The sequence below is a fragment of the Panonychus citri genome, unplaced genomic scaffold (assembly GCF_014898815.1).
Source record: "Panonychus citri isolate SS breed McGregor unplaced genomic scaffold, ASM1489881v1 Contig00140, whole genome shotgun sequence".
Classification (NCBI taxonomy): Eukaryota; Metazoa; Arthropoda; class Arachnida; order Trombidiformes; family Tetranychidae; genus Panonychus; species Panonychus citri.
Genome location: NW_026515545.1, coordinates 83,834 through 111,400, shown reverse-complemented (window position 1 = coordinate 111,400; position 27,567 = coordinate 83,834). Strand labels below are relative to the sequence as shown.

Sequence of the window (27,567 nt, the reverse complement as noted above, 5' to 3'; positions counted from 1 at the left end):
ACAAACGGATTAGAGAGATTTGTAAATCTTGATAATACCTGTATAAATATTCATGAGAGGCAGAAACGCTTCAATCTATGTGATCACAAGCTACTTCATCGTATTTGGTTGTAATCTTTCCTCTCTCTTCTTTTCTCTATTTCTTTAACTCCTCTTGATGTTAAAATATAATTACCAATATTCGATCGATTCCTGCGTCCAATCAGATCGAGAACTTGTGCTTTTCCGTTAATTACCTTTGTTACCTACAACAAATTGATGTTTTTTTCCTCATGAACAATGGATAACAACAAGAAGAAAAGGATTGATCAAATTGTTTAATTACTGTTATAATTATTACGCTTATAAACTGGTTTTAATGGTGATTTATACTCAACAAATTACCTCTCGTTATTACTGTAATGTGTTACCAAAAGTTATAAGACTCGAACAAAGAAAGAAACAAGAAAACACCGTTAAGATATTCTCGTTGAAACGGAACTTTTATCAATCATCTTCACGAAAGAAAAACATCAATATTTGTAATCGAAATTTTCGATAAACTATCATAAACCTCGAAAACAAGGTGATGAAGTGCAAAAGAAGAGACAAAAAGTGATCTCGTTGATAGTAATCATCAATTAACGTAATGTTGGAATTCCCTTTGATTGTGACAACAATTGAAAAAAATACGTTAATCTCGACAAGTTGATCTATTTCTTTTCTTTTTATTACCACTGTTAATTACTTCTAATTTCCATTAACTGTTTTAAGTCATTATCTTTTTCTGTTACAAGTTAACCTTCTCTTCCTCTCTCATTTTAATCTGATATTTATAACTTTATCTTAATTAATCTAATATTGTCCAAAAAGAAACATCAACAACCAAACACAATTAAGGAAACAGGAAAGAAAAAGTAGTTACATTAATCAAGTATCAACACCATCATCAATATCATAATCACCATCACAATCATCGTCAGTAAACAAACAGCAACAATGTCCAATTGTAATGAAGGATAAACCAAACCAAAGGTTTTTAATTGTAAATCTCAATCTTGTAATATTACAACTTAAATCAGCCAAATCTCTGTCCCGATTAATTAGTAATCACTTTCTCCCTCCTTTGTAACTTATCTTCCTCATCATTATCATCATTATCTATTGTTATACCTTCTCTCTTTCTCTCACCAATCATTGTAATTGTTTCTTCTGTCCTCTAACTCTCTCTCTCTCTCTTCATCTTCTTCATCTTCTTCATCCTTTCCGGTTCCTCCTCCACTTCTCATCATTGTAATTCCTCCTTTGTAGCCTGAACTCGAGTTTATAACTGTACCTCCAACCTCATTGGAAGATGTTTTTTGTTGAGGGTCAACAGTTGATTAGTCAATTGTTTGCTTAAAGAAAACAACTTTATATCCACCAGTTAGATTGTTAATTGAAAACTCTGGTCAATTAATCCTCTCTTTTTACATTATCACCAATCCAAGATTATCCTCTTCTCATTTTCTACTTCAATTATTAGAGCTTTATAATGTTTGTAAAATCATCAACGTTGATCAACAAACACAACAACAAATGTCCCTCAGTAACTTTGTCATAATCATCAACTCTTTTTACTATTGTTAATCTTAATCACCTCCATTTACAGTATTCGTATGTTTTATGATGATTGTAACAATTATGATCATGATTATTACTCCATCATGTCTTTTTCTTTAATAGGATTCAATGTAAAGTAATAACAATTTAATATTACTACTCAGTGGAAGTAACTAAATTTAGAATCATTTATTGTAGGTTTTAACACAGAGAGATAGAGATAGAGGATAACAAGTTAACTTGTTTCAAAATGAAAAAAAATTGGATCGATGATTATGATTAACTTAATTTAAATAGATTGATGTTCAAAAGAATAATTGATGATTTTAATTATCTCTTGGAATATGAAGAAAGAAACTGATTGTTACTTAATCTCTTCTTTTTACTAATCATCACCATTCAGGTGATAATTTGTATTCGCATGATAACAATCAATTGCCATTCTCAATCTTCCGTTGAAAATGAACTGAAAATTAGCACCAACCATGACCTTCGATGAAAAATGTCTTCCAATTTTCAAAGAATTTTCTCCACCATGAATAACACTTAGTACTCAGAACAATTGAAATGATTAATTATACTACCATGGTAATAATACGTTGATTAGATCCAAATTGTTCCCACTTGCAGTTGATCATCTTCCACCTTCCACCTTGAATCCTCCGTCTCTCGTTCTCATCTTATTACCTTATGTAAATTTCTGGTTTCCAATTGATTAACATTTTCCACCTTCAACAAGTCAACTACCTCTCTTTTTAACTCTCACTTCTCATCATCATCTTCATTGTCTTCACTTCCTTTCATGTTTCCTCTTCATCCTTCCCACCCCACCCTCACTCTTGCTCTATCCTTTTTTCCCTCTGACAAAATGTACTTTCTTTTTCTTGTCATTTTTTTGTTGATGTCTCTTCATTTCTCTTCATGATGATGATGATGCCTGTTAACCCTTCATCTCTCTTCCTATCTCTCATTTCTCATCTTCATCCTTCTTCTCGTTTCTCTGTTTCCTCTTTCACTTTTCTGGACTATTTCAGTTCTAATCATTAACTTCAATGTTACCACTCAAATTATCAGAAAAAAATCAGAAAATCGAATGGGATTTGATTCTATTGTATAAAATAAACTCAATACGCTTTTCGAAATTAAAAAAGGAAAACATCTCATTTTTTTTCTTTATTCTATACTCAGTCAATTATCTTCTCCAAATATTACCTGTAATTCAATTAATTCATCAATTAACAGAGGTGATAAAGGAGAGATTGAGAATAGGTTTGTATTCATCTTACTTGAATTAACTATTTAAACAGCTCATTGATTGAAACAATTGACCAGCAATCGATTAAGAGATTGGAATAGATATTGACACTATTTTCTAATCCAAATTGCAATTAAGTTAATGAAACAGATATTTTCTCAAAAAGATCATGAAGATAAGTAACTAAATTGGATTTATTATAATTACCATCATCATCATCATCTTTTCCTCTACATCAACACGTTAATCATGTATTGATTCAACTTCAAGATGATTGAACAATCAACTTTAAAAAAAACCTGAGAAGACAAGTTAGTTAGTTGATTGCGTTTCATTTTTCTCAAATAAACTTTTTCCTCTTCTTGATCATCAACAAATCATCTTTAACTTTTCTTGTTAATCACTTTAAGCTAATACCTGATGTCTTAATAATCATCACCTTTAATTGTCTTCTTCTTGTTTACTTCCCACCCATTTTTTTCATCCTTCATCTTCCTTGTTCAACTTATTCTCATTTGCTTCTGTTATCCGTTGAACCGATCACAATAACAACGTGGACAAGATCAGCGACAACGACCTGATCCAAACCGAAGTAAAGTTTAAATTGATCTGAAAAATTTACAACTTCAATCGTAATCATTTTGACTATCGTGCTAATCAATTGTCCAGTTTATCTGAATCTCTTATTGAAATGACAACCGAATCAAGTAAAGTTGAAACAAATGAAGTAAAAAGTGATGTGGTCACTGGTTATTATGAACAAGATGGATACAAAATTCACTACGAGAAAGTTGGTCATGGTGATTGTGCTGTCTTCATATTTCCTGGAGCTTGTGGTGAGTCATTTAATTATAATTACAACTCTTATCTGAATGTAAAAATCAATCAATAACTTAATCCAATGTCAAAACTTATCATTGACCGACAATCATTACCTGTGGATTCAAATGATTGGTAATTGTTGATTGTTTTATCGAATCAGGAAATGGCCGAACTGATATGAAACCACAATTAGATGGCTTTGATAAGGATAAATTCACCTTAATTGCTTGGGACTCACCTGGATTCGGACTGAGTCGTCCCCCTGAACGAGATTATAAACTTCATGCTGAGGATAAGTTTTTTTACCAATACGATGCTGAGACTGTGGTTAAATTGATGGCAGTAGGTTCATTTTTCTTCATGTTTTCCTATTACAGATCAAATTGTTGTTCCAATGTTATTTAAATTTGATTGATTATTTAGTTTTTTCATTCACTAACTTGAGAAAAAAATTCTTTCATAACTGTTGATCAAATTGAATGAGAAAAGTTTCAATTGAGTTTTTTTCTCTCATCAAATGAATGAACAAATCTTCCTGAAACTTTGTCAACATCAGAAGTTTTCATCTTTTATCATCATTTTCATTCAATTTAATTCAATCTCACTTATCAATTAATCTTGTATTTTTCAAGTTGATCATTGAGAGTTAATTTAACAGGTTGATTTGCAATTAATTATTTACAATTCGAGTGTTAAACCATAAGGATAATTTGATTTTAAGGGTTATAACAATTAGTGTAAATTGTCATTCATTTTAATTAGTTGCAGGTTTATAAAAACCAATTTAGTCTTGAAATGTATTCAGTTTAATAACTTTTTAGGTGAAAAATAAGATCAGTTTTTTAGGTGAATGTTAGTTCATCTAATTGTTAATAATCAGAAAAATAGATTCAAATGATTGGTTGAATTAAAAGTAAATCAATCAAATTCATTTCAATTCTGTCTGCTGGTAATCAAATTTTTTTTTCTCAAAAAGTTTCTAATCTGATTACTTTAATAACGAGGTTATTGGTAAATTGTTGGAGAAAAGCTTAGTAATAATCGTTAAAATTGGATTATTTTCGTTTCCAATTAGTTGATTGTCGAGTTTTCTAATTGTATCAGGACAAGAAATGCGAAAAGCAATCAACCTAAAGTTAATTTGCATGTCTCTTTTTTTTCTGTTTCCAATTAAGACTAATTATCGACGTCAGTTCGTTAGTTTGAGGTCACTTTTGTTTCCAATATCTAAATTGTCTTTAAGATCATTTGAATGTTTGATGTTTTTTACTCATTTCGTTTCATTCATCATAAAGCATTTAGGTTATGACAGTTTCTCTGTAATGGGCTGGAGTGATGGTGGTAAATCTGCCTTACTGGTTCCCATTTTGTTCCCGGCGAAAGTTGAAAAGCTTGTGGTTTGGGGAACTTTGGCTTATATTCCAGAGAAATATAAAGATATGTGGAGAATTCTTTGTACTCTGGAAATGTGGGAAGAATCGAAGGAATGAGTACATCAAAATCTATGGTAATCGTGAGACACTCGAAAAGATTTGGTATAAACACATGAGTTACACTTATACCACAAGCGACATTTGTAAGGACAGAGTAAAGGAAATTAAATGTCCGACTTTCGTGTTACATGGTAAGAAAGATACTATGATCCCGAAAGAGTTTTCGACCATTTGGTGGCAAATATTCCCGACGTTGAATCTCATCTATTTCCTGATGGAGTTCATGATATTCATGTCAGTCATGCTGAACAATTCAACAGGCTGGTTCAGAGATTCCTTTTAGATTGAATTCGTATTGATTGACACGATGAAATCTAAAATAATAAACTAATTTGATTGTACGATGTATTCGTCTATTACTATTAAACGATTTTTAGAATAACCGTAGTTTCATCCACTGACCTGCGGTTGAATGAATTGTATATTTGCTTTTATCACAGGTAAAACTACATTATTTACAGTTAAAAATGTCCCCGATTTACAATAGACTTTACAAAGGGAACGACATAACTGTACTAATATTTACACAACAATTAGGAGAGAATATAATTAGCTACTTGTTTATTTGTCTTTTTTCAACGATGCAAATGGATCTGTCCATGACTTGAAACCACCGGGTTGAATGGACTCTTTATCAACTCCTTTACGATTCCTTTCTTGAATCCGACCTAAGAAAATAAAATAAAACAAATCAAAATCAATTTAGTTTTCTAATAAAATATATTCCAAGTGAATCAGATTAAGGAAAGATCTGTGACAATCTCACAAATAAGCTTCCAAGTCACTGAATTTTCGATTGTATCATACTGAACACTTTTGAACAATAAATAAACAGTAAAAAAATTTCATGAAAAAATACAGAATTTCAATGAATTAACTTTACTTACGATATTCAGCATTTCTTGATTTCGGAAAAAAATAAAGTGGATAAATGGAGCCGATGATCACACCAGCGACTATTAAAACCAGATTACGACCCTTACCTACCTTCCATGTAGACAACCTGATAGACATGGATATAAAATAATCAACCAAATAATCTGAACAAAACAAAAATAACACAATTAAAAATGAATTAAATTCAATCAAAGACAAAAATGAAAATTTTCAAAACATAAACAACCACAAATTTAGAGACTTTTTCTCCCGCTAGATGGCACTGAAATTCATTCGTTAATTTAAATCAATTAACTTTTAATTAAAAGAGATTATGATGATTGATTGAATATTAATCGATTGAGAATTAAGTTCAACACAATGAGAAATTAAAAATTGAATATTCAATCAGTTGGTTCTAAGCAATTAGAATAATCTTTTTTTCTATTGGAATTTTTTTCCACATTGAAGATTAGGAGAAAGTCCCTGAAGATTTAAAATCCAAAATTTCCACATGGTTTTGGTCAGAATTTTGTTTGAATATAAATTGGAATAGAATTTTTTTCTAATTGTTTTTTTTCTTGATTTAAATTGTTTTGTGTTAATTTGTTGAACCATGGGTAAGAAAGCTACTGCCCGGAAGACACTTCCTTCTCATAAAAGAGTCTACATGACTCGAAGTCGGGCCATGCAACGGCTCCAATTATCATTGAAGGATTTCAGGCGTTTGTGTATTTTAAAAGGTGTTTATCCGGTTGAACCGAAAAAGATTAAAAAAGGAATGACTCGAGGTAAAACATACTATTTACGAGATGATATTAGGTATCTTGGTCGTGATCCGGTAATCTGGAAATTCTGGGAATATAAAACATTTCTTAGAAAGATGACTCGAGCAAACGCCCGGAAAGATGAACACAAATTAGCAACTCTACGAGATAATGTGCCGACATACAAAATGGATCATATTGTTAAAGACAGATATCCAACGTTTATTGATGCTCTTAAAGACTTGGATGATGCTTTATGTATGTGTTTTCTTTATGGAAATTTCTCCAAAATCAAAGGTGTTCCTGTAGAGATAGTTGATCTTTCTAGACGGTTAACACTTGAGTTCATGCACTATGTTATTGAGTCTAGATCATTGAGAAAGGTTTTCATCTCAATTAAGGGTTATTATTATCAAGCGGAGATAATGGGCCAAACAATAACATGGATTGTTCCCCATCAATTCGTTCTGTTGGTAAGTTTTTTTTTAGTCAATTCTAACTGTCAATTTAAATCTGGTTCGTCCCTATTTCATTTATAGTAAATATCTAATATTAATTTTTCTGTTCTTCTTTCCAAAGTCTAATCCCGAAGTTGACATGAGAGTCATGAGATCCTTCACTGAATTTTACATCACTCTTCTTGGATTTGTTAATCATAAGCTTTTCTCTAGTATCAACATGTATTATCCTCCAAGAGTAAGTTCTTCATCATCATTGTCTCATCTTGAATTTGCATTTCATTAATAATTTTTTAATTACAGCTTAGCCTTGCTAAAGAGATGGATAAGGAAATAATCACTGGAGAGGATAAACTACATGCTATGTATGAATATGTTGGATCATTAAATAGATCATTACCACGCCGAAAAGAAGATATTCCTGCGGAGAATAAACCAGATGAGTTTGAAGAAGATGAAGAAGAAGAAGAGGGTGGAGAAGAAGGTAAAGAAGAGAGTAAAGAAGGTGAAGAGGAAAAAAAGAAGAAGAAAACAATATCATATCATCAGCTGGTTAAACAACAAAACTTATTTAAAGGTCTTAAATTTTTCCTTGGCCGTGAAGTACCTCGAGAATCATTGACATTTGTGATAAGATCTTTTGGCGGACAAGTTTCATGGGACAAAATTTCATTCGTCGGTGCCACTTACAGCGAAGCCGATACTACCATAACTCACCAGATTGTTGATAAAGAAGTGATACCCAACAAATACATGAATCGCTACTACATTCAACCGCAATGGGTTTACGATAGTGTTAATGCTCGAACTTTACTTCCAGTCGAAAATTATTTCCACGATGTAGTCTTACCTCCACATTTATCTCCATTTGTAGAAATGAAGGAAGGCAGTTATGTGCCACCGAGCATTTCTTACCAACAAAATAACGCCTTTGGTGAACGACAGGGAACAGAAGAGAACGACGATGAAGAAAGTGGAGAAGAAACTGAGGAGGAAGAGCCTGAAAATAAAGTCGAACATCATATTAAGGAATTAAAGATGAAAGTAAAAGCAGGTAAAGTGAAAACAGATCGAAAACGTAAAGAAGAAGAGAAAGCCGAAGAAAAGAGACTTGCTGTCATGATGATTCCAAAGAAACGAAAACGATTGTACGATAAAATCATGTATGGAAAACGACGAAATGTCCGAACCGCTGAAAAGCTCAAGGAGAAACGCGAAAAGTACGAGGCTTCCCAAGGAAAACAGACCAATCAAAACAATAAATCTAAAAACAAAACAGCAATGAAAAGAAAACGACAACATTGATCATCGCATCTATTCAAGCAATCGGATTATCTTCATCTTGATGCTACTAGAAACACAAATTCACTTTTTATCAACTTCGTGCCTTTCGGACTCCAGTCAATTGGTCAATTATTTGAATCCCTTTTCGATTTTGATCAATTGCTTGTAAATAAACGCGCTAATTAATGGTTTATTAAGACGTTCAATCAATCATGATAATGGTATATAAATAAGTTAACAGTGATTCAAGTTTTTGTGATTAAATGGCTCGGATAAGAAAAAAAATCCCAGAATTAATTGTTAAGTGTAAATCCCTTGTTATTGATCACCTCATTAATCAATATGATCGCGTCAATAGTTTCAACCTTTTCATGAACAAGGATCATTTTTATCAAAGATTATTAATATGATTTAACTGTTTGATAGTTTCAAATGTTAACTCGCGATTAGTTGGTCATTTAAACGTCAACTGTTGAATTGATGTGTTCGACTCATCAATTAGTAACCATTGGTGAACAATTAACTTTAAATCAATAGGATTATTACACATCATTTAACTTTATTGTGTTAATCATTTTTTTTTTTCATCAAAATCGTTTCCAAATCATTAATCATTTTCACTGGAAAAAGGTAATCAAAGTTTAAGAAACAAATGATTGTGTCTCTTGGAAGTAAATGATTATTGTTATAAATTAAGTTAATGGCATTTCCTTCATCATGTTTTGGTTTCCAATTCTTTATCTTCATTAACTTTTTCATCTTCTTGGATAATTAATGTAATTAAATCACAGCGAGAAATGGGAAAGAGAAAAAAATGGCAAATTGTTTCGTTTACAAAATTAACATTCTGTGTAACATATTAAAATGAGGACAATGAAGTCTTATTTTTCATTGATTTAAATTGCAATCCGATTAGAGTTGATTCATTAGATTTAATCTGGATCAATAATAATAAAATGATTAGTTGATGTTTTTCAGTTGAACAGTGACTAGGATATACATATTAATGAATATGTTTAAAAGAACCAAAGGAACCAAAGGTAATTAAGATTATGATTCGAATGAGTTGATCAAAATTAAGAGAGAAGATGAAAAGTTGTTGATGATTGTTGATTCTCTCTGGATTTTTAGGTTGGAAACGGAGAGATTAAGAATCTTGGGAAAGGATTATCTTCGAAGTATCATCACAAAATCCATTTTGAATGTAGACTTGATTTGCTTGATAAAAGTTATATAATAGTAATGAAGAATAGAACAATTGATGAGAAAGAAAAGCTTAATTGTGAGCATTAATCTTTAGAAATGTTATTCATTATTTCAACCTTTTGGAAATGAAGGTAATCAAGATTTGACTGAGAATAGAAAGCAACAAAAATCCTAAAATCAATTTGATTTGCTGAGAATTACCAAGTAATCCAACAATTTCTGAGTTGCTTTGGGATGTTGATTGTTTCGTCTTCCCTTGTTGTAGACTTTTTGGTTGATTGGAGGCATTAGGATGAAGTTGTTTCTCAATGGTGCATAATTTATCATGAAGTAAATTCAATTTATCGACAATTTGTTCAATTTGTCCTTTTCCAGCTAAAAGAAGGTTGGTTTCAGTTCGATTCTCGAGATGCGAATTCGAGGTTGCCGATACTGAACTATGTTCACTGCCTAAGCTTTCAGTCTTCTGGTCTCTGGGTGATTTGGGAGATCGATGAGTGGACAATCGAGCAGCAGTCAATGGATTATCGATCGAAACAACTGAACTGGTTCGACAAGCAACTGTTGGTGTTTTATGACGAGTTTTGGTTTGGATTTGAAAGTTTCGTTCGTATTGTAATACATCCGTTCGTTGATCCCATGGACGTGAATCGAGATGTTTGTAAACCCAATCACCGCTACACAGATCGTGGATAAAATTGCGAGAAGTCCAAGATTCTTTGTTCATTAATCGTTCTCTTGCCCCTCGGCGTTGCTCTTCTTCAAGAATGGTCTTCTCATCAGTTGCGGCAATTTGATCGCCTTTAATTATTGCATTGGTTACATTTCTCCAAAGTTTGTCTGATTCAAAATCTTCTTGGGAATCTAATGGAACCAGAAACCTTTTGAGTCTACAATTTCTTACTTCCGGTGTAACCTCCCACAGAACAGATTCTTGACCAGTTCGTTTGTCTTTCACTTTGATCAGGGTGTCCCAATGTCCATCCAGAGTGCATAAAGTTTCCTTTCCAAGTTTTATTTTACCGACAACATTATTACACAGTTCAGATCCTCCAAGGAAAGGTTTCAATTTGAATTCCATTTCAGTACAATAGCCCGTTTTTTCACATTTAATGTCAACCTTACCTCCCAATTCTAGACTCAGATTCCCCATCAGGATACCTTTACAGTGAGCATAGGGCATTGTTAGGGTGTAGTCTTCACCACGGGTGAGAAAGGTTAGCTTAGCAGTGCCATTTAAAATGGCAGAAACTGAATTACCATAGAACTTTGATTTAGCAAGTATACTTCCTGATATACAGTAACCATCTTTCCTGTTAGTTACATAGAAGGTGCTGATTGGTGGATGATGGGAAACTTGCTCGGAAATATAAAAGGTTCGACTATCGGTTTCCGGATGAGCCCAATAACAGCGGAAACACTCACCCAAAATTGGATTGTAAGGTTTTTTGAGACCTTTGGGTTTCTTGTAGAAACCGGAAAGATACCATTTGACCACTTTTTTCATTCGTATTAATGGATCTTCCTCGATAACCGCTTTAGAAAGGATATCACAGTGGTAATAGTAGTCACTTAATTTGTCTAGAAATGATCGAGGTTCCAATATGAAAGTGGGTAGAACAACTTTCGAAAGATCCATTCCAGGTCGAACTTGTTTCAATAAACTCCATAGTAAAGATTTGTTCTCTTCAGCTACCTCTTCGGTTTGACATTCTTCGCCCATGGTTGACACATCTTCTGTAATCTCTTCAACGTAATTAGTCTCAATTATCGTCTCTTCAATTGATTGGCTTAAATTAAAGCCAAGTGTTCCACCGATGGATTGTTTAATTGCTCGAGATGGTCGTGGTTCATGTATACTAATGGTACTTGAATCAGAATCAGTTGAATGGTGTCCTTGAGAAGCTGTATCAGGATTTTCTTCATGATCAGTTTGCGTATCATCTTCCAAATCATGATCTTTAAAGTGACGCTCAATTTCACTTTCATCTAAATCTAATTTAGCTGATGTTGGTGGGGAACAATCTTCAGCTGAAGAATTTAAATTACTAATGAAAGAGTTTAAAGTGTCTCGAGGGTTACCCCCACTTCTCATCAATACAATTGAACAATTAAGAGAAACTTCTATCGCTTTCATCCAATTGAGACCTGCTTGTTCAGATGGAGCTCTAAAAATAAGATAGTTCATCGGTAAAGGCTGTACAATGGCACCGAATGATTCACCGCGAGGACCACGAGGAGCCCAAATAGTTTGATCCAAAGGGTTAAAAAGTTTGAAACAAAATCCATCCTTTTTAGAAGGTCTTTCAATTATCTCACACATATTCAGTAAAATGGTTCCAACCCAATATCCGCTTTTATGAGTCTTGGAATTTTTGTAAAGAACCAGAAGACCAGGTTTAAGCTCACAGTAAAGTTTTGTCCAACTTTTGAGTGTCCCCCTGACTTTAAGCCAGTCCGCCATCACGAGAACTGTTGGATCGTTTAAAATGGAAAGTAATTCTTCAACGGCCTTCTTTTTCTGCTTCTGGTATAATCGTTTACTGTCCTTATAAGAGTCACGCTTAATTGATCCAGGTGGAATTACCTCATAATTAATATTAGCTGTTAATGAGGTGGGAGTGGTAGGTGATAGAGGATCACTGGCATTATTGGATGAGATGGATGAAGTAGACATTGTTGTCTTTAATGATTGGTGGGGATGAGGATGTGATGAGTGTACATGATGGTGGCTGTTGATTGGAGCCAAGTTGATGGTATGATCATTGTTTCCCGTAGATGTTGTTGGTTGTGGAGAGGAAGATGATACTGGTTCATTTGATGATGTAGGTAAAGATGATAAAGTTGGTACAGTTGTTGATGTGGTGATACCATCACTAGAAGCCATATTATTTAATTGTAGTAAATGTTAAGAAGGTTAATAGATGAATGAAACTTTGATCACAATTTTATGATGAAGGTGATGACGACAACATTGATGTTGATAATTTGAGATAAATATTTCCTTTGTATTTCCTGTTAGTTCATAAAAATAACCAACACACAGATAAAAGATGAGAAATAAAATATCATCCAGGTTGATTGAAGCATGATGTCAATAATAATCTCGAGTAATGGGAATTGTTCATTCTCATCCAAGTAAAAAATACGAAAATAAAACACACAAACACAGACAACTAAAACCAATAAGATATTGAAACACTAGAAGAAGAAAAAGAAAAATATAAAATGAGAAAAACAAAACAAAAGCTTGAGATTGAGAGAGATGAAAATAAGTGGAAAGGAAATAACAACAAGGAAAGATGAAGGCAAAAGAAGGAAGAAACCAGAGAAAAAGGTAAACAAATGATAGTCAGAATTTTAAGAAAAGACGACAGCAGAGAGAGAGAGAGAGAGAGAGAAGAAGAGAAAGAAAATTGTAAAAAGAATAAAATTTATCAACTTACCTTGAACAGGAGAGATTGATGATTATTCAACAATAGAATAGAAATAAAGAAAAATATATCAGCTAAAAGCAATTAGTGAATCATGATAGACTCTATTGGAAATGTTGGTTTTGTAATATGAATATTATTGATGACTGATGATGATAATGATGACAATTACAATAACAGTTTAATAACGATCAAGATGATGGATAAAAAAGGTGGTGGAAGTAAACTAAAGATGATAAATAAAAGGTATTAATCTGTATTGATTAACGTAATCAGATGATTAAAGGGAAACATGAACAAGAGACATGCTCATATAAACAAAGTTCATTTAATTGAAATCCAATTACTTTTTAAAGTGTATTGTTAATTAGGTAGAGTAACATGATATTGGATAACACCAACATTCACAATAACAATTAATAAAATTAAACAGACAATTAAAGAGTCAATTGAAAGTCTAACAGTTGAAGAGAAAAAAATTAATTAAGGAAATGAAACTTGTTTTCATTTATTTTTTTTTCTCTTCTTGATTGAGCTGAGTGAGAATATTTTTTTTCTTCAACTAGATGGCGACACTTTAAGAGAATTTAAAACATGACAAAGAATGGAAATTAATTAATTTCTGTTAATTGTTAAGTAATTGGATCATTTTTCTTTATCATTTATTAATTGTTATCTTTTTAAGTTTGTGAATTATTCAGGATCAGGATTCTATATAGTAAGTATTGTTTTTTACTTTAGAAATTTGTATCAATTGTCTTTTCTTTAAGAAGGTTTTCTCTTTTTCCTTATTTATGACTAAAAGGTTATCACATGTTGAATTGATTTCTATTTTTGTTTTGATTGTTATTATTTATTTATTGATTAGATTTTTATTTTTAGAAACAATTAAGAGATGCCTATGACGGAGAAGGATATTGCTGATCAAATTAAAGTGTTGACATCTCAGCTTGGACTGATTAAAGATCAATGTAAATTATTGGAAGATGAATTGAAACGACTTGAAATGGAAAGAGAGCAAATCAAAATGAAAGAGTTAAAGGAAGAAGAGGAAAAAGAGGTTAAAGAACATCAATGTCAATGTCAATGTCAACAATTAGCAGTTGATGATTGGAGAATAATTCATTTAAAAGAAAATCCAGTTGACAATAGGATCAATCGAGACTGGGAACATTATCGATTTCTCAAAGCAGAGAATAAAAAACTCGCCGCCCGATTGGAAATAATTGAAGCTGGTCAGGTTGCCGACATCACTCGAATGGTCAATGAAGAGATTAATTATAGTTCGGAGATTGAACGTCTCAAAATAGCCTTACAAATATCCGAATCAAAGAGAGGAAAATACATTGAGGAGTGTAAAAAGCAAATCAAAGAATTGAAAGAAGCATTTCTAAGTCTAACTGGATGCCGAATCGAATTCACTTCCAATGGTTACAAGGTGTCGTTCCTTTACGCTGAGAATCAAGCATCGGATTTATTATTGTTCAAAATGGAAAACAAAGAGCTCGAACTATTGGAGAATGATTTTTCGAAAAGCCTGAAAACTTTTGTCCATCGTTATCTTGTCCAGCACGATAGTTACCCGGCATTTATTGCCGCAATAACATTACACTTATTCAAGAAATCATTTAATGTTGAATAAGTTGTTTTATATTTTTTATCGAGTTAATCAATTCTGCCTAAAGTTAATTTTTTCAATTTCATATTCTTGATTATATTTTTAATTTTTAATTTCTCTTCGCAATGATCTCAATCAAATACCATCACATTCAATCAAAATTTCTGAAAAGAGACAATTAATCTATTGGAACAGAGTAACAATTTCTTTTAACTACTAATACTCATTTCGATTTTGTTAAAAATCAATTATTTGTATCCAAATGTTGGTCCAACTTTGAAATTCAATTTCCATTTTATAAAATGATTAAAGTTTTTCGTATATCGTTTCTTTATTGAAAAAGAATCTCGACTATTGACAATCGATTGATCTAATTACATTTAAGAGTAAGAAGATTTGAAATTGTTCATCTAACTATTGTCTGAGAAATTTTCAGACAATTTATGTGAATTATATATAAATAGTGTGAATTTTGTTAATTTTGAGCAAATCGAAATTATTAATAATATAAGGCAATGATTGTTGCTTTGATTCGTTCGAGTCCTTAGACTCTTAATCATTTAAGGAACCATAATTGCTCCTTTGGCTTCTTGGGTTTTGGCCTCGATTTCTTTGGTCCAATCATGTTTACCAATTCTTGTAATTGTTTCGATTAGAATTTTTTTTGACACATCGGCGAGTAATTTGAGTCGACCCATAACCAGATCAACAGTGACCGATTCACCTTCATCTTCGTGCCAACAATCATAATCAGTAACTAAACCAATTGAATTGTAAAATAATCCTGCCTCAGCAGCTAATACAACTTCAGGAAAGGTTGTCATGCCGATGATATCACCTCCCCATGATTTATAAAGCCTCGATTCGGCCAGGGTGGAGTAACGAGGACCTTCAACGACAACAATACAAGCACCGGAACGATAATCAGCTCCAACTGATTTACAAGCATCGGCGATAATTGATTGGACTGTTTTATTAAAGGCATGAGCTTGGGGAATGTGAGCCACTTTATGAAATGTCGCTAATCGTGATACAGTCCTACAAGAAATTATGAAGGAAAAATATTAATATTAATAGCAAATATTGAAACGGTAACAATTAACTTACCTATCAATATATTGATCAACGATGGCGATCATTCCTGGTTTGTAATTTTCTTGTAACGATCCACAGGCATTTGTAACCAGAACATGAGTACAACCGAGTTGCTTCAATGTCCAAATATTGGCTCGATAATTAATATCGGATGGATTTCGATCATGTTTAGCTCCATGACGACTCATAATAACTACTTCAACATTGCCAATTTTACCGGTGGTAACAACATCATCGGATGGTTTACCAAAAGGTGTGGGACTCGTATTAACCTTGACAATATCTTTAACAATGTTGATATCAGCATCTAATCCCGTTCCACCAATAACACCGATTTTAACCATGGTTGAAATTGAAAGAAATTAACTGACAAAAGAAAAACGAAATCAAATTCACAGGTTAATAAAAAGCAAAAACAGAATAAAAAGTAAATAGTTTAGCTATTGATCTGATGAAGAATCAATAACCATTTAACATTGAAGATGAAATATTTATAATTACCAATTAATTGAGATAAGTGAGTTTCAAAATCACTATAGTAATTTAATCTCAAATTGATTACAGTTAATTAAGTAGAAGAATAGTAATACTATTGAGATTAAGATTAATATTTCTCAATACTTTACGTCGATTATTGGATATCAAAGATAAAGTATCTCAAAAGATACTATTCAAAGCTTTAATCTATCACCAAGATTAATTAACTACTCACAAATTGTAATAATTAACAATCAATAATAACAATTAGATGACTTGAAATCCAACCAAATTCGTTGGTAACCAGATAAAGTCATCAAATTAACGAGTTTATCAATCAAATCACAAATTAGAAAATTTTACAACAAACTCACTCCTTCAATTCACAGAAAAACAATCAAATTAAAATTAAACTAAATCACCAAGATACAAAAATTAACTAATCAACTTAATTCTGTTTTGATTAATAGCCAAAAATAGAAAACATGATTTTCTATAAATCGAATGTTCAAAATTTTTTGTTCTTCTCCCATAGATGTCGCCACTTTTTTGTTTTGATTCTTTTTTCTTATTCACATTTTGTTGTTCATTGAATTTAATTTTTAATCCAATTGTTTTCTTAAATTTTATATTCTTCTTTGATTGTTTTCTTTTTTATTTGGTCAATTGTTGTTCCAAGTTTACTTGGTTCTTTCTAGGTGCTCATGGGATTACAATGTCTTCATCTTTTCCTTTGGTTAAGTTGATAAGTTTAGCTGTTCGTCAAATGAGTAAACCGTTAGCTAATCGAATCAAGGAGAAAGCTAAATCAAGTCTATTCTTCCGTACCTACATTTGTATGCCTCCGGCTCAAACTTATCATTGGATTGAAGTGAATGTTAAAATGAAATTACTCAATTTAGGTAAACCCAATCAGGTGACCAAACTCAATGAAAATTCTGCAATTGAACTTGGAGCTGAACTGCTGGGTGAATCTATCATTTTCTGTATTGCTGTTATCACTGTTACATTAGAGTTCATGAGGTATTTTTATTTTCAATTGTCTATTCTATTTCTTATTAATATGTATTGTCATTTTTTACTCTGATTTGCTAATATTTTAATGTTCTTCTCCAATTTAGACAAGCTCGGAAAGCCAATAATGAAGCTGTTAAAACGGAAGAACGATGGTCAAGTACTGAAGAGAAAATGAGCCAAGTTGAGGAGCAGATAAAAGAGACTCAACAACATTTAGATTCGTTAATTAAATTATTAGAAGAAAAGAATAAATCATTTCTTGATCCATTGAAAAAAATTTTACCTGTAAAAGTTTAGAATAGTTAAATTACTGTTAGTATATAAACCAATATGAAAGTGTATTCATTTTACTCTGTGATTGTGTAAATATATTTTTGTTAATAGACTAATTAACTTTAATTTAATTACACAAGTATAAAGATAATTATTTAGAGTGATTGTATTATGTATGAAATTTTCCAACATTTCCAAGAGAAGATATTTTTCCAAACTGAGACTCGACTTTCAATTGAAAGGCTCCAATCAACGGAGGACAAATCAACGAAATTGTGTCAAAGATACTCGATCATTCATCAACCAGCTTATTGTGAACTCTCATCAGGCTTTTAAAATATTTAACTGTTTTCACCTTCAATTCAAGAGTCGCATCCTCATCACAGACCAAAGTTGTATTCGGGTGCATTTGAAGAGCAGAAACAGTCCACATATGACTTACACCCTCTTCGATAGCTTTATATAAGGCAAACGATTTAGCCGCTCCAGTAATCAGAATCATCACTTCTCTGGCATCCATGACCGTTCCAACACCCACGGTTAACGCTTCATGGGGAACCTTTGATACATCATTGGCAAAGAAACGTGCATTGGCCAGAATTGTGTCCATGGCAAGAGTCTTAAGCCGTGTTCGAGACGTTAAACTTGACCCTGGTTCGTTGAAAGCAATATGTCCATCAGGTCCAATTCCTCCGACAAACAATTCTATTCCACCAGAATCGACAATTTTCTTCTCGTAAGCCACACATTCAGCCTCCAAATCGGACGCGTTCCCGTCAAGAATATTAACATTAACGGGATCAATGTCAATATGTTTAAAGAAATTGTTGAACATAAATGAATGATAACTTTCCGGATGATCTCTTGGTAATCCAACATATTCATCCATGTTAAAGGTTCGTACATATTTAAATGAAATTGATCCTTCTTTATAAAAATTGATCAACTGTTTATAAGTACCAAGAGGTGTACTACCGGTCGGTAGGCCAAGATTGAAGAAACGATCAGGTCCAGGGTTGAATAACTTTATCCGCTTACGAATATACTTGGCAGTCCAAAGAGCGACATCGTCACTATTATCCAATATAATTAATCTCATATTAAATTATTAATAAGGTTGAAGATTATAAAGTCAAGTTGTTACTCAAATAAAGAAAAGGTTATAGAAAATATAATGAGATAATTGATTAACTGTGATGGAAAAAAAAATTAATCGAAATTATCTCGATCAAAACAATCTCTCTCTCTCTCCCTGAAACTGTGAGACAAATCAGGTTACACTGATTCCATTTCAATCATAATTGTCTCATTGAGAATCAACTAATCACTAGTTCAATGGTCTCAATTACCATCAATTATTTAGATACTTTATTAATAAATCACAATCAAAGAGATTCTCAATTGAAGATGAGTGAAAATAAAGTTTCCATGGTTACACTTCACTTATCAATACGAATGAGCAAACGCTCAAAATGTTACATTTTAAATACTAATATTTATTAATAGAATTTGTTTTTATCAATTACAATTTGTTTCTTTTCGTCCATTAACATTCAATCTTTTCGATTGTTGTCCCAATTTATTTCCATATTATCGTAATTATCTCGAGCTGAATACATGAGTTATTGGATTGGATTCTATTGCTGTGAACAGTTGATGAACATTTGAATTCTGGTTCGTCTACGAATTTTTTTATCTTTTCGTTGGTTTTTTTTATTTTCTCTCAACTTGTCAGGTAAATCTTATTATTAATCTTCTTTATCCATATTATCTTATTATTTTCTAGTTGAATTGACAGAGGAGCCTCAACGTTTGTATTGGACGAGAAGAAAAGTTTAAATTTCCATCAACGAGATAATTGATTGACTAATTTGCTGATCGATTTTGAAAATGGTTCTTGTTTGTGTTGTTTGCCGAAAGATGAACTTTACTCCTGGAAATGAGCCAGTCGAATGTGCAAAGTGCCACAAATTGTACCATCAAAAGTGTCATAAACCACCAATTAGAGACACCGATGTTATTGGTCCTCGAACGAAATGGTTCTGTGTCAAGTGTATGAAAAAAATGTTCTCGACTGGTAATAAATGAGTTAACAGAAGAAAAAACAACTAAATCTAATTAACGGGTATTCAATTTATAATAAATTTATTCGAAAATCATTTAAATGTCCTAAATTTCGTCTTGTAAAAAATTCGTAACTGTATTATGATAATAAAGAAAACTTAACTAAATGCCAATCGAACGAACGAAAATACTTATAACGATTCCAACGATTCAACTTATTTCGTTTGTATTTCGACATTTTAATTACAATTTCGAAATTAATTTCGATTAACTTTAATTCTGTTCACTTTTTATACTCATTTAGGTTTCGCGCTGTAAACTATTGATTTTTTTTTCTTCTCTCTCTCTCTCTCATTCTCTCCCTCTTTTTCTCATCTTCTTCATCCTGTTCATCTTTATTTTCTCTCCCTCTCTCACTTTCCTGGAGAGTTTTCGTTTGGAATTGATTTAAATTGTTATTTCCATTAATTGCCATCAATCTATTTGGTCTAATGATCAGTGATTGTCAATTGATCCATTAAAACACTTTAATCAGTTCCAGTGAAAATTGTGATTTGAATCTTTGCCTTTGTTGTCAATCTGAAGCCTCAATCACCCAATTGATTAACCAGTTTTTCCCTATTTTTATCAAATCATAATCTCGATATTATTTTATCATTTGAAATCATCATTAGAGATTTGATCTCGTCTTCTTCCTCTGTGAATTTGCTTATGTGTCGCTGGTGATTTTGTTTTCCTTTCCTTCAAATGGACCAACTAACATTTTATAGTAAAATTGCTTGGGTAAGTTTAATGGTCTCTAATTAGATTGAGAGCAACTGATTGAATAACAAGTTCACCATCAACAATCAGTTGATTAGTTTAATAATCTTGTTAGGAAATGTTGTAATCAAGTTTGTACCAGTTACCAGTTATATCCTTGAAAATTTACTCAATTTACAATTGATTTTGTTGGAAAGACAAATTCAAATGTGTTGATTGTTATTGTTTTCACAATTTGATGGGGCAATTTGTCATTTGCTATTGATCAATTAATATAAACACTTTGTAAACAATTAATTATATTTCTCTTTTACTCTTTTCCAGGAATATATTCAACCCTATGCTGAGATAGTTCAAGATTCATTGCAAGTACAAAAATCGAGGTTCAACTTTATCGCTGGTAAACATGAGCCTTTTACTTTGGTCGCCGTTACTTCAATCGTTTGGTTTATTCTGGTCAAAATTTGGTTAACCTTTAAACCCGATGTCAATGAAGACTACTGGTCAATATTTAAAAGAAAGTTGACCCAAGTTGTACTCAAAATTCCTGGTATCGGGTCACTTGCCAGGAAGGAGATTAATAAGGTTTTAGATGTGATTGATGAAGAGCTGATGGGCATCTACAAGAATCGACCTTTTCAGACCAATTTACCCGACCGAGGATTAGATGTAAATAAAGTGATGGAAATGGTTGACAATTATTTGTCAATTGGTTCAGTCAAATGGCAGGAAGGAAGAGTTTCTGGCGGAATTTACAGCGATCAAAAGATACGGCGTTTTAGATTTGATGGCTGATGTTTACCGGAAAACGGCTTATACTAATCCGTTACATGCCGATGTTTTTCCTGGTATCAGGAAAATGGAAGCCGAAATTGTTAGAATGACATGTAACCTTTACAAGGGAGGACCTGATGCTTGTGGAGTTGTTTCCACCGGGGGAACGGAGAGTATTGTCCTAGTTGTAAAAGCTTATCGAAATTACGCCAAATATGTTAAAGGAATTCGTAATCCTGAGATAATAGTGCCAATCACTGGTCATCCTGCTTTCGACAAGGCTGCAGAGATTTTAAAAGTACAAATTCGTCATGTTCCTATTGACCCGGAGACGAAAAAAGTTTACATCCGAAAGATGAGAAGTGCCATTAACAGTAATACCTGTTTACTTGTTGGATCCGCTCCAGCATTTCCTCACGGTATTTTTGACCCAATCGAAGAGATCGCCAAGTTGGGTCGACGTTACAATATCCCAGTCCATGTGGACGCTTGTCTTGGGGGATTTTTGAATCCATTTGTGGCTGAGGCTGGTTTCAAAGTCGACGAGAGATTTGACTTTAGTGTCTCTGGAGTAACAAGCATCACCGCTGATACGCACAAATATGGTTACGCTCCCAAAGGAACCTCTGTAGTTATGTATGCCAATGAAGAGCTAAGACGTTACCAATATTTCGTTACACCCGACTGGCCTGGTGGCCTTTATGCTTCCCCAACGATTCTTGGTTCCCGTCCTGGTGGTGTTATTGCTGATTGTTGGGCTAGTCTCATGTATCATGGACACGAGGGTTATGTCGAGAAGACTAGAAACATAATCGAGGTTACCCGATATTTTATTAAAAAAGCCGCTAAAATTGCTGGTATCAAGATTTGTGGTTCACCCAAATTGTCTGTGGTCGCTTTGTATTCAGATGATTTCAATGTATTCCAACTGAGCGATGGTCTCACTCAGAAGGGCTGGAACGTCAATGTCTTACAATTTCCTTCGGCTTTTCATATTTGCTTCACTCAGATGCACACGGCTAAAGGGGTTATTGAGACTCTTTTGCAAGATATTGAGGAAATTGCGACAAAACTTTACGCTGATCGAGGTAAATACGTCAAATTGGATGGACAAGCCGCTCTTTACGGGATGTCCCAAAGTATTCCAGACAGATCACTTGTCTCTACTTTCGCCAATCATTTCATTGATTCCTATTACTCGACTAAATACAAATAATTCTTATAAATCCTCTAGAAAAACACTCATGTCATTGAAATTTTAATTTAATAATAAAAAAGTTAATATTCTTAAACCAAAGTTTAATTGGAGAACTAGTTAAACTTAAATGACCAAACAATTACAAAATCTTCCATATTCTTGATCACCAAAAAAAGTCAATTAGTATCGATCTTAACTACTCGTAAATTATTATTCCATAAAAAAAAGTTCAATCAGATTTAACTTTCACCTTTACAATTTATCATTTATCTCTTTACAATCGGAAGCTGAATGATCATATGAAAGTTGATTAAATATTTACTTTAATTGGCATAATAAAGATTAACAATTCTAATCATTTATCATCGGAATTTGATCAGCCAAAACTCTCATCATTCTGCTGTACAAGAGAAACACCCTTAATATGATCATATGGAAAAGCTTTCGGTTGTAATATTAGTTGATTTCATTTGCTCTTTTTTCAATTCTAAGAGTTTTAATTATGTGATCGATAAAAAATATCTCCAAGTTGATAAGTTGATGGATCAAATTTAGTGTGTCAATCGTTTAGTGTCCTTTATTATGATTCGAAAGCGATCATCATCGATCGACGAATCGATTGTCATTGATTTACCACCGACATCATTGCCTAAACCATGTATTCCTTTCAGGTACTTTGTCATGTTCATGATTTTCTCATGCACAATGATTGGGTATTCAGTTAAATCAGTTATAAATGTCGCCATTCTTGCAATGGTTGATAATTCAAACGAAACGTCGGATTCATTGGTCGCGAGACATTGGCTGGGCAAATTTAGATCCTCTGGTCAATTCGAGCAAGTAAGTAAGCGACTGTACCTAAAATGTGTTGAAAGATTCGAGCTCTTTTATTACTTTAGTCTCAAACATTCAACTGGAATCAATATGATCAAGCTTTGGTCCTCGGTGGGTACTTTTATACCTTCACTGCCTCGCAACTTATTGGTGGCGTTATAACGGATAAGTCAAATATCGTCATTCTAATGAGTTTAACACAAGCATTTGCAGCAATTTGTACTCTTGCAAGTCCGATTGCTGCTTCAATTAGTATCTATTGTTTAATTGCCGTCAGAGCTTTGACTGGTTTGGCTCATGGTGTCATGTTACCTTCGTGCTTCAATCTAGCGAGCACTGGTTCCCGGTGAAATATCGTTAGTTCAAAGTTTAATTGCAGTTGGCTGTAATTCTGGTACAGCAATTACCTTAACATTAACTGCCTGGTTGTGTCAATCTAACCTTTGGGGTGGTTGGCCCTCTGCATTTATCATCATTGGAATTGTCAATTTAGGTTATGCGGTCATTTTTTACTTGACCATGTCAAATGATCCACAATCAAGTCGTTTAACAAGCAAATGGGAAAAATCATATCTTTCCAAAGTAGTTGTAAACAAAGTGACGACGAAAAAGGTATTAAATTAATCAATCTAAAATTCACAGTTACACTCCAATCAACTACATAGAAATAATTAACATTCATGATAATAATTATCAGACAAACTTTTAGATTGGATTACACCTCAAATGAATTTCGTCAATTTAAAACAATTTAGCTTGATGTTTGTATCATTTTCTATTAGCTTAAAACCCCATGGATTTCATTGTTCACTTCTCTACCTCTATGGTCCATTTTTTGGGTTCGAGGATTAAGTGGATTAGCTTATTATACAATTAACACTAAAATTCCAGTTTATCTTGAGCAAATACTTCATTATGATATCACTAACAATGGATTAATCAATTCATCGTTCTATGTGGTCATTGCTCTTGCACAATTGATTACTGGACCATTGGCTAAATTAATTATTCTCAAAAAATGGTTACCAAGAACTTTGACCAGAAAAATTTTCGAATCTTTTAGTAAGAAAATAAACAGAGAAACGTCCATCATTTAATCTGCTAATCAATTGATTTCATTTGTTAGTTTTACTTGGATTAGTTATCGGCTTAACGTTGATCACTTATTTGGGTGACAAACCAACACTTGCAGTTATCACTCTAATTGTTACAATGTTTTTCTATGGATTTGATTCTGGTGGTGATGCTCCTATGGTACCAGAAATGGCTCCTAATTTGGTTGGTACTGCGTTCGGATTTGCTAATACAATGAGATGCGCTTCGGGTTTCATTGCACCAGCACTGATTGGTTTTATTATTGGTGACGATGTAAATTCATTTAGTTTAATTGATATCAGTTTGTCATTAATACTTTTCTTTTGTTTTCAGATTAAATCAGAAAGTAAATGGTTTTTAACATTTCACATAATATCTGGTCTTCAGATTATTGCATTAATAATTTTCCTCGTCTTTGCTACCGCTGAACCTTTACCTTGGGCTACTATTAACTCTGATACTGAAGATGAGGAAGTAGATGGTGAGACAATTGTGAATGCTGGATAGTTAATTTAATATTATTTAAGTTATCAATTTAATCGATCAATTCAATCATTTTTTAACCAATGCTGTTTGTAACATTTCCAATATTATTGTATAAACTTCGGGAAAAGATTTTGTTACTTTTTTCCGCCTTATTTCAGATTCATAGGATTCCAAGGATTCTCTGTAAAGAATAAAGAAAAATGATATTTTAGATATAATTGACTTTAATTGAATTCTAAATTAGCTTTTAATGGAGAAAATCTTACTTGAAGAGTAAAAGACGTTGCTCTTCATCACGATGTTCATCCATCCAAGCAGAATATCTTGTTATGGACCAGCCACGATTTTCATGAGCAGATTTCATCTCTGATGGCCCTTGGGTTGATATCAAAAATTGGATCACAATTGAATAGGGAATAAGTTTGCCAATAGCTTGAGATTTAATTATCGCTGAAGGTTCATGGAAAAGTAATGATTTAAATGCCCGAAGGATACGATAGTGTTTACCAAGATCACCGATTAACTGATGGAATGTAGATAAAGCCTCTTCTAATTGAGCGAAATCAACAGCTAATCTCATTTTGACATTCTGAGTTAAGGGTCGGATTAAGGTTGCATGGCGAAGGAATAAATCGATGGTTCGAACGGCAACTTTTAGAATTCTGGTGAAAAAATATGAATAGAAATTTAAAAAGTGGGAAAAATATTCCATCAAAATATAAGAAGAGACAATTACCTGTTCCGAACGACCGGAGTGTCAGGGAAAAGTGAAAAGTAATCAGCATTTACTCTCGTGATGAATCCTTGAAGTTCTCGCATATAAAGTGAACATTGAGGGGGACCATTGAGAGAACTGCAATTAAAAAAAAAAGAGAAAATTAGTATAATCAGTTAAGAATTAGGATTATGATGATGGGCCATTTAAATTATATTTACTTGGAAAAATCTTCATTGTGAATGGTCAGTATAATGGCTTCGATTGAATCTTGAGCGGAATTCATAAGTGGATCAAGTGTATTGATTATTAATGAATCTAAATTGTTTAAATAATTACGGACAATTTGTATTGATTCATCACTTGATTCACACGAAGATAATAAGGTTTCCATTTGATTTCTAAATGATTCAAGTCGATGAACGATTGTTGCATTACATTGTTGTGATTTAGTCGCTGGTCCAATTACTTGAGTGGCATCTCCTTCAACACAAATTAACTTTTCACACTTAACTAGAAACATTTGCACTGATTTACCAATATTTTTGGCCACTGATTGACTTAATTCTGGATCTAAATTAGCAACATTCATTTCGGAAACAAGAGTTTTAATAAGTGAATCGATATCGTCCTTAGTTGGTAATACAATTTCACGAATACTGATCAACGAGCCTGATGACGACGAGTTTTCCTTTGTGTCGGTGAAAATTATGTTGACGGCATCGAAAAGCAATGAAAGTGACCTCGAAAGGTAAGCACTTTCGAACGGGTGTAAAATTGATCTCATCATAGTCTCAAGATTGATATCTTTATCATCTCGAGATAATCTCTTCCAAACTTCGGTAAATAAACGAAGGATTCTCGGATATTCACCTTCAAGAACTTCCTTGATTATATTTGATGAGACATTCGCTTTAATCATGGCCTGAGAGAGTAGATTGTTGATCCGAGTGATGAATTCAATCAATCCATTTGGCTTTGAGGTACTTTCGAGAAGACTTGATTGATTAAGTGGATCTCGTTTCTTTTTTAATATTTTGAAAAGTAAATCAGCCTGAGAGAAGGCAATGAAAATCTGTTCCATCAGATTTTCAATGTTATCCCACAATTTAGTCTTGTAATTTGCTGATTGAGCCAAAGTCATTGGGACAATGGCACTTCCTGGACCAGTTGAACGGGTTTGATTGTAAGTGGACATGTCAAACACATCACGAATGGTTGAGATTATCTTTTGCTCTTTCGATTGTAAAAATAGATCTATTTTCTCATCGAGAATATTAAAAAAGTAATAAACATGAAGAGCAACACCAACAGAAACAGAGTCCGATTTTGAGAAACCATTAGCGAAACAAGTATTGGCTATTTCAAGGATATCGTTTTGCTTATCGCCCAATTGGATTAAATCGCCCTTGATAATATCGATACGAAGGAGACTATCATCTTGAGAGATTAGGCTGTTCAACTCGTGGACAAATTGTGCTGCTTTAATCACTTCACGGTTGATTGTTGGTTGATCGGCTTCCTTGAAATCAGTTTGCTTGAGACGACGGGAAAGTTGCATGAAACGGACAATACGACGGAGAAGATCACAGGTCGCATGCAGGCGATTAAGAAGAGCAATTCGATGGGCAACCCTATTGTAAGGTTCGATGAGACGAGTTCGTAATTTGTCCAAAGTGCATGTGAGTGTTTCAATCTTTCCTTGGATTACAGATAAATGATTTTCCAAGATTTCTACCTTGTTGGTCTCGTTGAGAAGTTGATCAAAATCACTGGAAATCAAATTTTGAAGATCACCTTCAATTAACATTCGAGCTTGTTCAAGCTTTTGAACCGTCTCTCGGGGACTTAGTTGAGTAAGAAGATCATCAATCGACAGTGAAGGGGTAGAAGAGGATTTGGACTCTGATAGTAGCGATGATAAAAGTTGATCAGCTTTAAAAGCTTCGAGAGGCTCATTTAATGTTGAGTTCATTTTGTTAG

General features: G+C 33.0%; 11 protein-coding genes across 14 annotated transcripts; 6 read left to right on the top strand and 5 right to left on the bottom strand.

Annotated features, from left to right (window-relative positions):
- The first annotated feature begins 127 nt into the window (after positions 1-127).
- Positions 128-5,533, top strand: LOC128394818 (valacyclovir hydrolase-like). Its single transcript, XM_053355184.1, is given in 5 exon segments — positions 128-3,672; positions 3,819-4,000; positions 4,954-5,135; positions 5,137-5,309; positions 5,312-5,533. Coding segments are annotated over 5 exon segments (810 nt in total). The 5' UTR covers positions 128-3,527; the 3' UTR covers positions 5,440-5,533.
- A 21-nt stretch (positions 5,534-5,554) lies between these two features.
- LOC128394836 (small integral membrane protein 20-like) lies at positions 5,555-6,273 on the bottom strand. Its single transcript, XM_053355207.1, has 2 exons — positions 6,039-6,273; positions 5,555-5,819 (listed from the first exon to the last, which is right to left on the bottom strand). Exons 1-2 carry the CDS (start codon positions 6,163-6,165, stop codon positions 5,713-5,715), a joined length of 234 nt encoding a protein of 77 aa, XP_053211182.1. The 5' UTR covers positions 6,166-6,273; the 3' UTR covers positions 5,555-5,712.
- Positions 6,274-6,566: 293 nt separating this feature from the next.
- On the top strand, positions 6,567-8,848 carry LOC128394806 (pescadillo-like). The gene is made up of 3 exons (XM_053355176.1): positions 6,567-7,267; positions 7,374-7,490; positions 7,556-8,848. Exons 1-3 carry the CDS (start codon positions 6,644-6,646, stop codon positions 8,555-8,557), a joined length of 1,743 nt encoding a protein of 580 aa, XP_053211151.1. The 5' UTR covers positions 6,567-6,643; the 3' UTR covers positions 8,558-8,848.
- Positions 8,849-9,075: 227 nt separating this feature from the next.
- On the bottom strand, positions 9,076-13,624 carry LOC128394798 (oxysterol-binding protein-related protein 8-like). The gene is made up of 2 exons (XM_053355168.1): positions 13,189-13,624; positions 9,076-12,943 (listed from the first exon to the last, which is right to left on the bottom strand). Exon 2 carries the CDS (start codon positions 12,627-12,629, stop codon positions 9,849-9,851), a length of 2,781 nt encoding a protein of 926 aa, XP_053211143.1. The 5' UTR covers positions 12,630-12,943; positions 13,189-13,624; the 3' UTR covers positions 9,076-9,848.
- A 99-nt stretch (positions 13,625-13,723) lies between these two features.
- Positions 13,724-14,879, top strand: LOC128394822 (uncharacterized). Of its 2 annotated transcripts, none has more exons than XM_053355191.1 (2): positions 13,724-13,894; positions 14,059-14,879. In XM_053355191.1, exon 2 carries the CDS (start codon positions 14,072-14,074, stop codon positions 14,816-14,818), a length of 747 nt encoding a protein of 248 aa, XP_053211166.1. In that variant the 5' UTR covers positions 13,724-13,894; positions 14,059-14,071; the 3' UTR covers positions 14,819-14,879. The 2 variants fall into 2 exon arrangements, with proteins under 2 accessions (XP_053211166.1, XP_053211165.1); XM_053355190.1 differs by having other exon boundaries at positions 13,726-13,894; positions 14,045-14,879.
- A 221-nt stretch (positions 14,880-15,100) lies between these two features.
- On the bottom strand, positions 15,101-16,840 carry LOC128394819 (S-methyl-5'-thioadenosine phosphorylase-like). Of its 3 annotated transcripts, none has more exons than XM_053355187.1 (3): positions 16,602-16,840; positions 15,902-16,255; positions 15,101-15,832 (listed from the first exon to the last, which is right to left on the bottom strand). In XM_053355187.1, the coding sequence occupies exons 2-3, from the start codon at positions 16,231-16,233 to the stop codon at positions 15,355-15,357; spliced, it is 810 nt and encodes a 269-aa protein (XP_053211162.1). In that variant the 5' UTR covers positions 16,234-16,255; positions 16,602-16,840; the 3' UTR covers positions 15,101-15,354. The 3 variants fall into 3 exon arrangements, with proteins under 3 accessions (XP_053211162.1, XP_053211160.1, XP_053211161.1); XM_053355185.1 differs by having other exon boundaries at positions 16,391-16,839; XM_053355186.1 differs by lacking the exon at positions 16,602-16,840 and having other exon boundaries at positions 15,902-16,358.
- A 97-nt stretch (positions 16,841-16,937) lies between these two features.
- Positions 16,938-17,787, top strand: LOC128394824 (optic atrophy 3 protein homolog). The gene is made up of 2 exons (XM_053355193.1): positions 16,938-17,389; positions 17,488-17,787. Exons 1-2 carry the CDS (start codon positions 17,082-17,084, stop codon positions 17,678-17,680), a joined length of 501 nt encoding a protein of 166 aa, XP_053211168.1. The 5' UTR covers positions 16,938-17,081; the 3' UTR covers positions 17,681-17,787.
- LOC128394821 (glucosamine-6-phosphate isomerase 1-like) lies at positions 17,737-19,058 on the bottom strand. The gene has a single exon (XM_053355188.1). It carries the CDS (start codon positions 18,753-18,755, stop codon positions 17,949-17,951), a length of 807 nt encoding a protein of 268 aa, XP_053211163.1. The 5' UTR covers positions 18,756-19,058; the 3' UTR covers positions 17,737-17,948.
- A 1,049-nt stretch (positions 19,059-20,107) lies between these two features.
- On the top strand, positions 20,108-22,553 carry LOC128394807 (sphingosine-1-phosphate lyase-like). Its single transcript, XM_053355177.1, is given in 3 exon segments — positions 20,108-20,503; positions 20,807-21,261; positions 21,263-22,553. Coding segments are annotated over 3 exon segments (1,701 nt in total). The 5' UTR covers positions 20,108-20,467; the 3' UTR covers positions 22,473-22,553.
- A 138-nt stretch (positions 22,554-22,691) lies between these two features.
- On the top strand, positions 22,692-24,890 carry LOC128394811 (sialin-like). Its single transcript, XM_053355178.1, is given in 7 exon segments — positions 22,692-23,294; positions 23,354-23,615; positions 23,618-23,632; positions 23,635-23,900; positions 24,071-24,350; positions 24,415-24,656; positions 24,717-24,890. Coding segments are annotated over 7 exon segments (1,497 nt in total). The 5' UTR covers positions 22,692-23,036.
- On the bottom strand, positions 24,881-27,566 carry LOC128394800 (conserved oligomeric Golgi complex subunit 5-like). The gene is made up of 4 exons (XM_053355170.1): positions 25,806-27,566; positions 25,606-25,722; positions 25,136-25,531; positions 24,881-25,050 (listed from the first exon to the last, which is right to left on the bottom strand). The coding sequence occupies exons 1-4, from the start codon at positions 27,557-27,559 to the stop codon at positions 24,936-24,938; spliced, it is 2,382 nt and encodes a 793-aa protein (XP_053211145.1). The 5' UTR covers positions 27,560-27,566; the 3' UTR covers positions 24,881-24,935.
- Position 27,567: the final 1 nt, after the last annotated feature.

Excerpts from the sequence above, each read along its gene's own strand:
- LOC128394836 (XM_053355207.1), bottom strand. The coding sequence starts at position 6,165 with ATGTCTATCAGGTTGTCTACATGGAAGGTAGGTAAGGGTCGTAATCTG. Across the intron at positions 5,820-6,038 it reads ATCAAGAAATGCTGAATATC|GTCGGATTCAAGAAAGGAAT; the intron begins GTAAGTAAAGTT and ends TTATTTTCTTAG.
- LOC128394806 (XM_053355176.1), top strand. The coding sequence starts at position 6,644 with ATGGGTAAGAAAGCTACTGCCCGGAAGACACTTCCTTCTCATAAAAGA. Across the intron at positions 7,268-7,373 it reads CCCATCAATTCGTTCTGTTG|TCTAATCCCGAAGTTGACAT; the intron begins GTAAGTTTTTTT and ends TTCTTTCCAAAG. Across the intron at positions 7,491-7,555 it reads ACATGTATTATCCTCCAAGA|CTTAGCCTTGCTAAAGAGAT; the intron begins GTAAGTTCTTCA and ends TTTTAATTACAG.
- LOC128394798 (XM_053355168.1), bottom strand. The coding sequence starts at position 12,629 with ATGGCTTCTAGTGATGGTATCACCACATCAACAACTGTACCAACTTTA.
- LOC128394822 (XM_053355191.1), top strand. The coding sequence starts at position 14,072 with ATGCCTATGACGGAGAAGGATATTGCTGATCAAATTAAAGTGTTGACA.
- LOC128394819 (XM_053355187.1), bottom strand. The coding sequence starts at position 16,233 with ATGGTTAAAATCGGTGTTATTGGTGGAACGGGATTAGATGCTGATATC. Across the intron at positions 15,833-15,901 it reads GTTGATCAATATATTGATAG|GACTGTATCACGATTAGCGA; the intron begins GTAAGTTAATTG and ends AATTTCTTGTAG.
- LOC128394824 (XM_053355193.1), top strand. The coding sequence starts at position 17,082 with ATGTCTTCATCTTTTCCTTTGGTTAAGTTGATAAGTTTAGCTGTTCGT. Across the intron at positions 17,390-17,487 it reads GTTACATTAGAGTTCATGAG|ACAAGCTCGGAAAGCCAATA; the intron begins GTATTTTTATTT and ends TCTCCAATTTAG.
- LOC128394821 (XM_053355188.1), bottom strand. The coding sequence starts at position 18,755 with ATGAGATTAATTATATTGGATAATAGTGACGATGTCGCTCTTTGGACT.
- LOC128394800 (XM_053355170.1), bottom strand. The coding sequence starts at position 27,559 with ATGAACTCAACATTAAATGAGCCTCTCGAAGCTTTTAAAGCTGATCAA. Across the intron at positions 25,723-25,805 it reads CACAATGAAGATTTTTCCAA|TTCTCTCAATGGTCCCCCTC; the intron begins GTAAATATAATT and ends TTTTAATTGCAG. Across the intron at positions 25,051-25,135 it reads CAACGTCTTTTACTCTTCAA|AGAATCCTTGGAATCCTATG; the intron begins GTAAGATTTTCT and ends TATTCTTTACAG.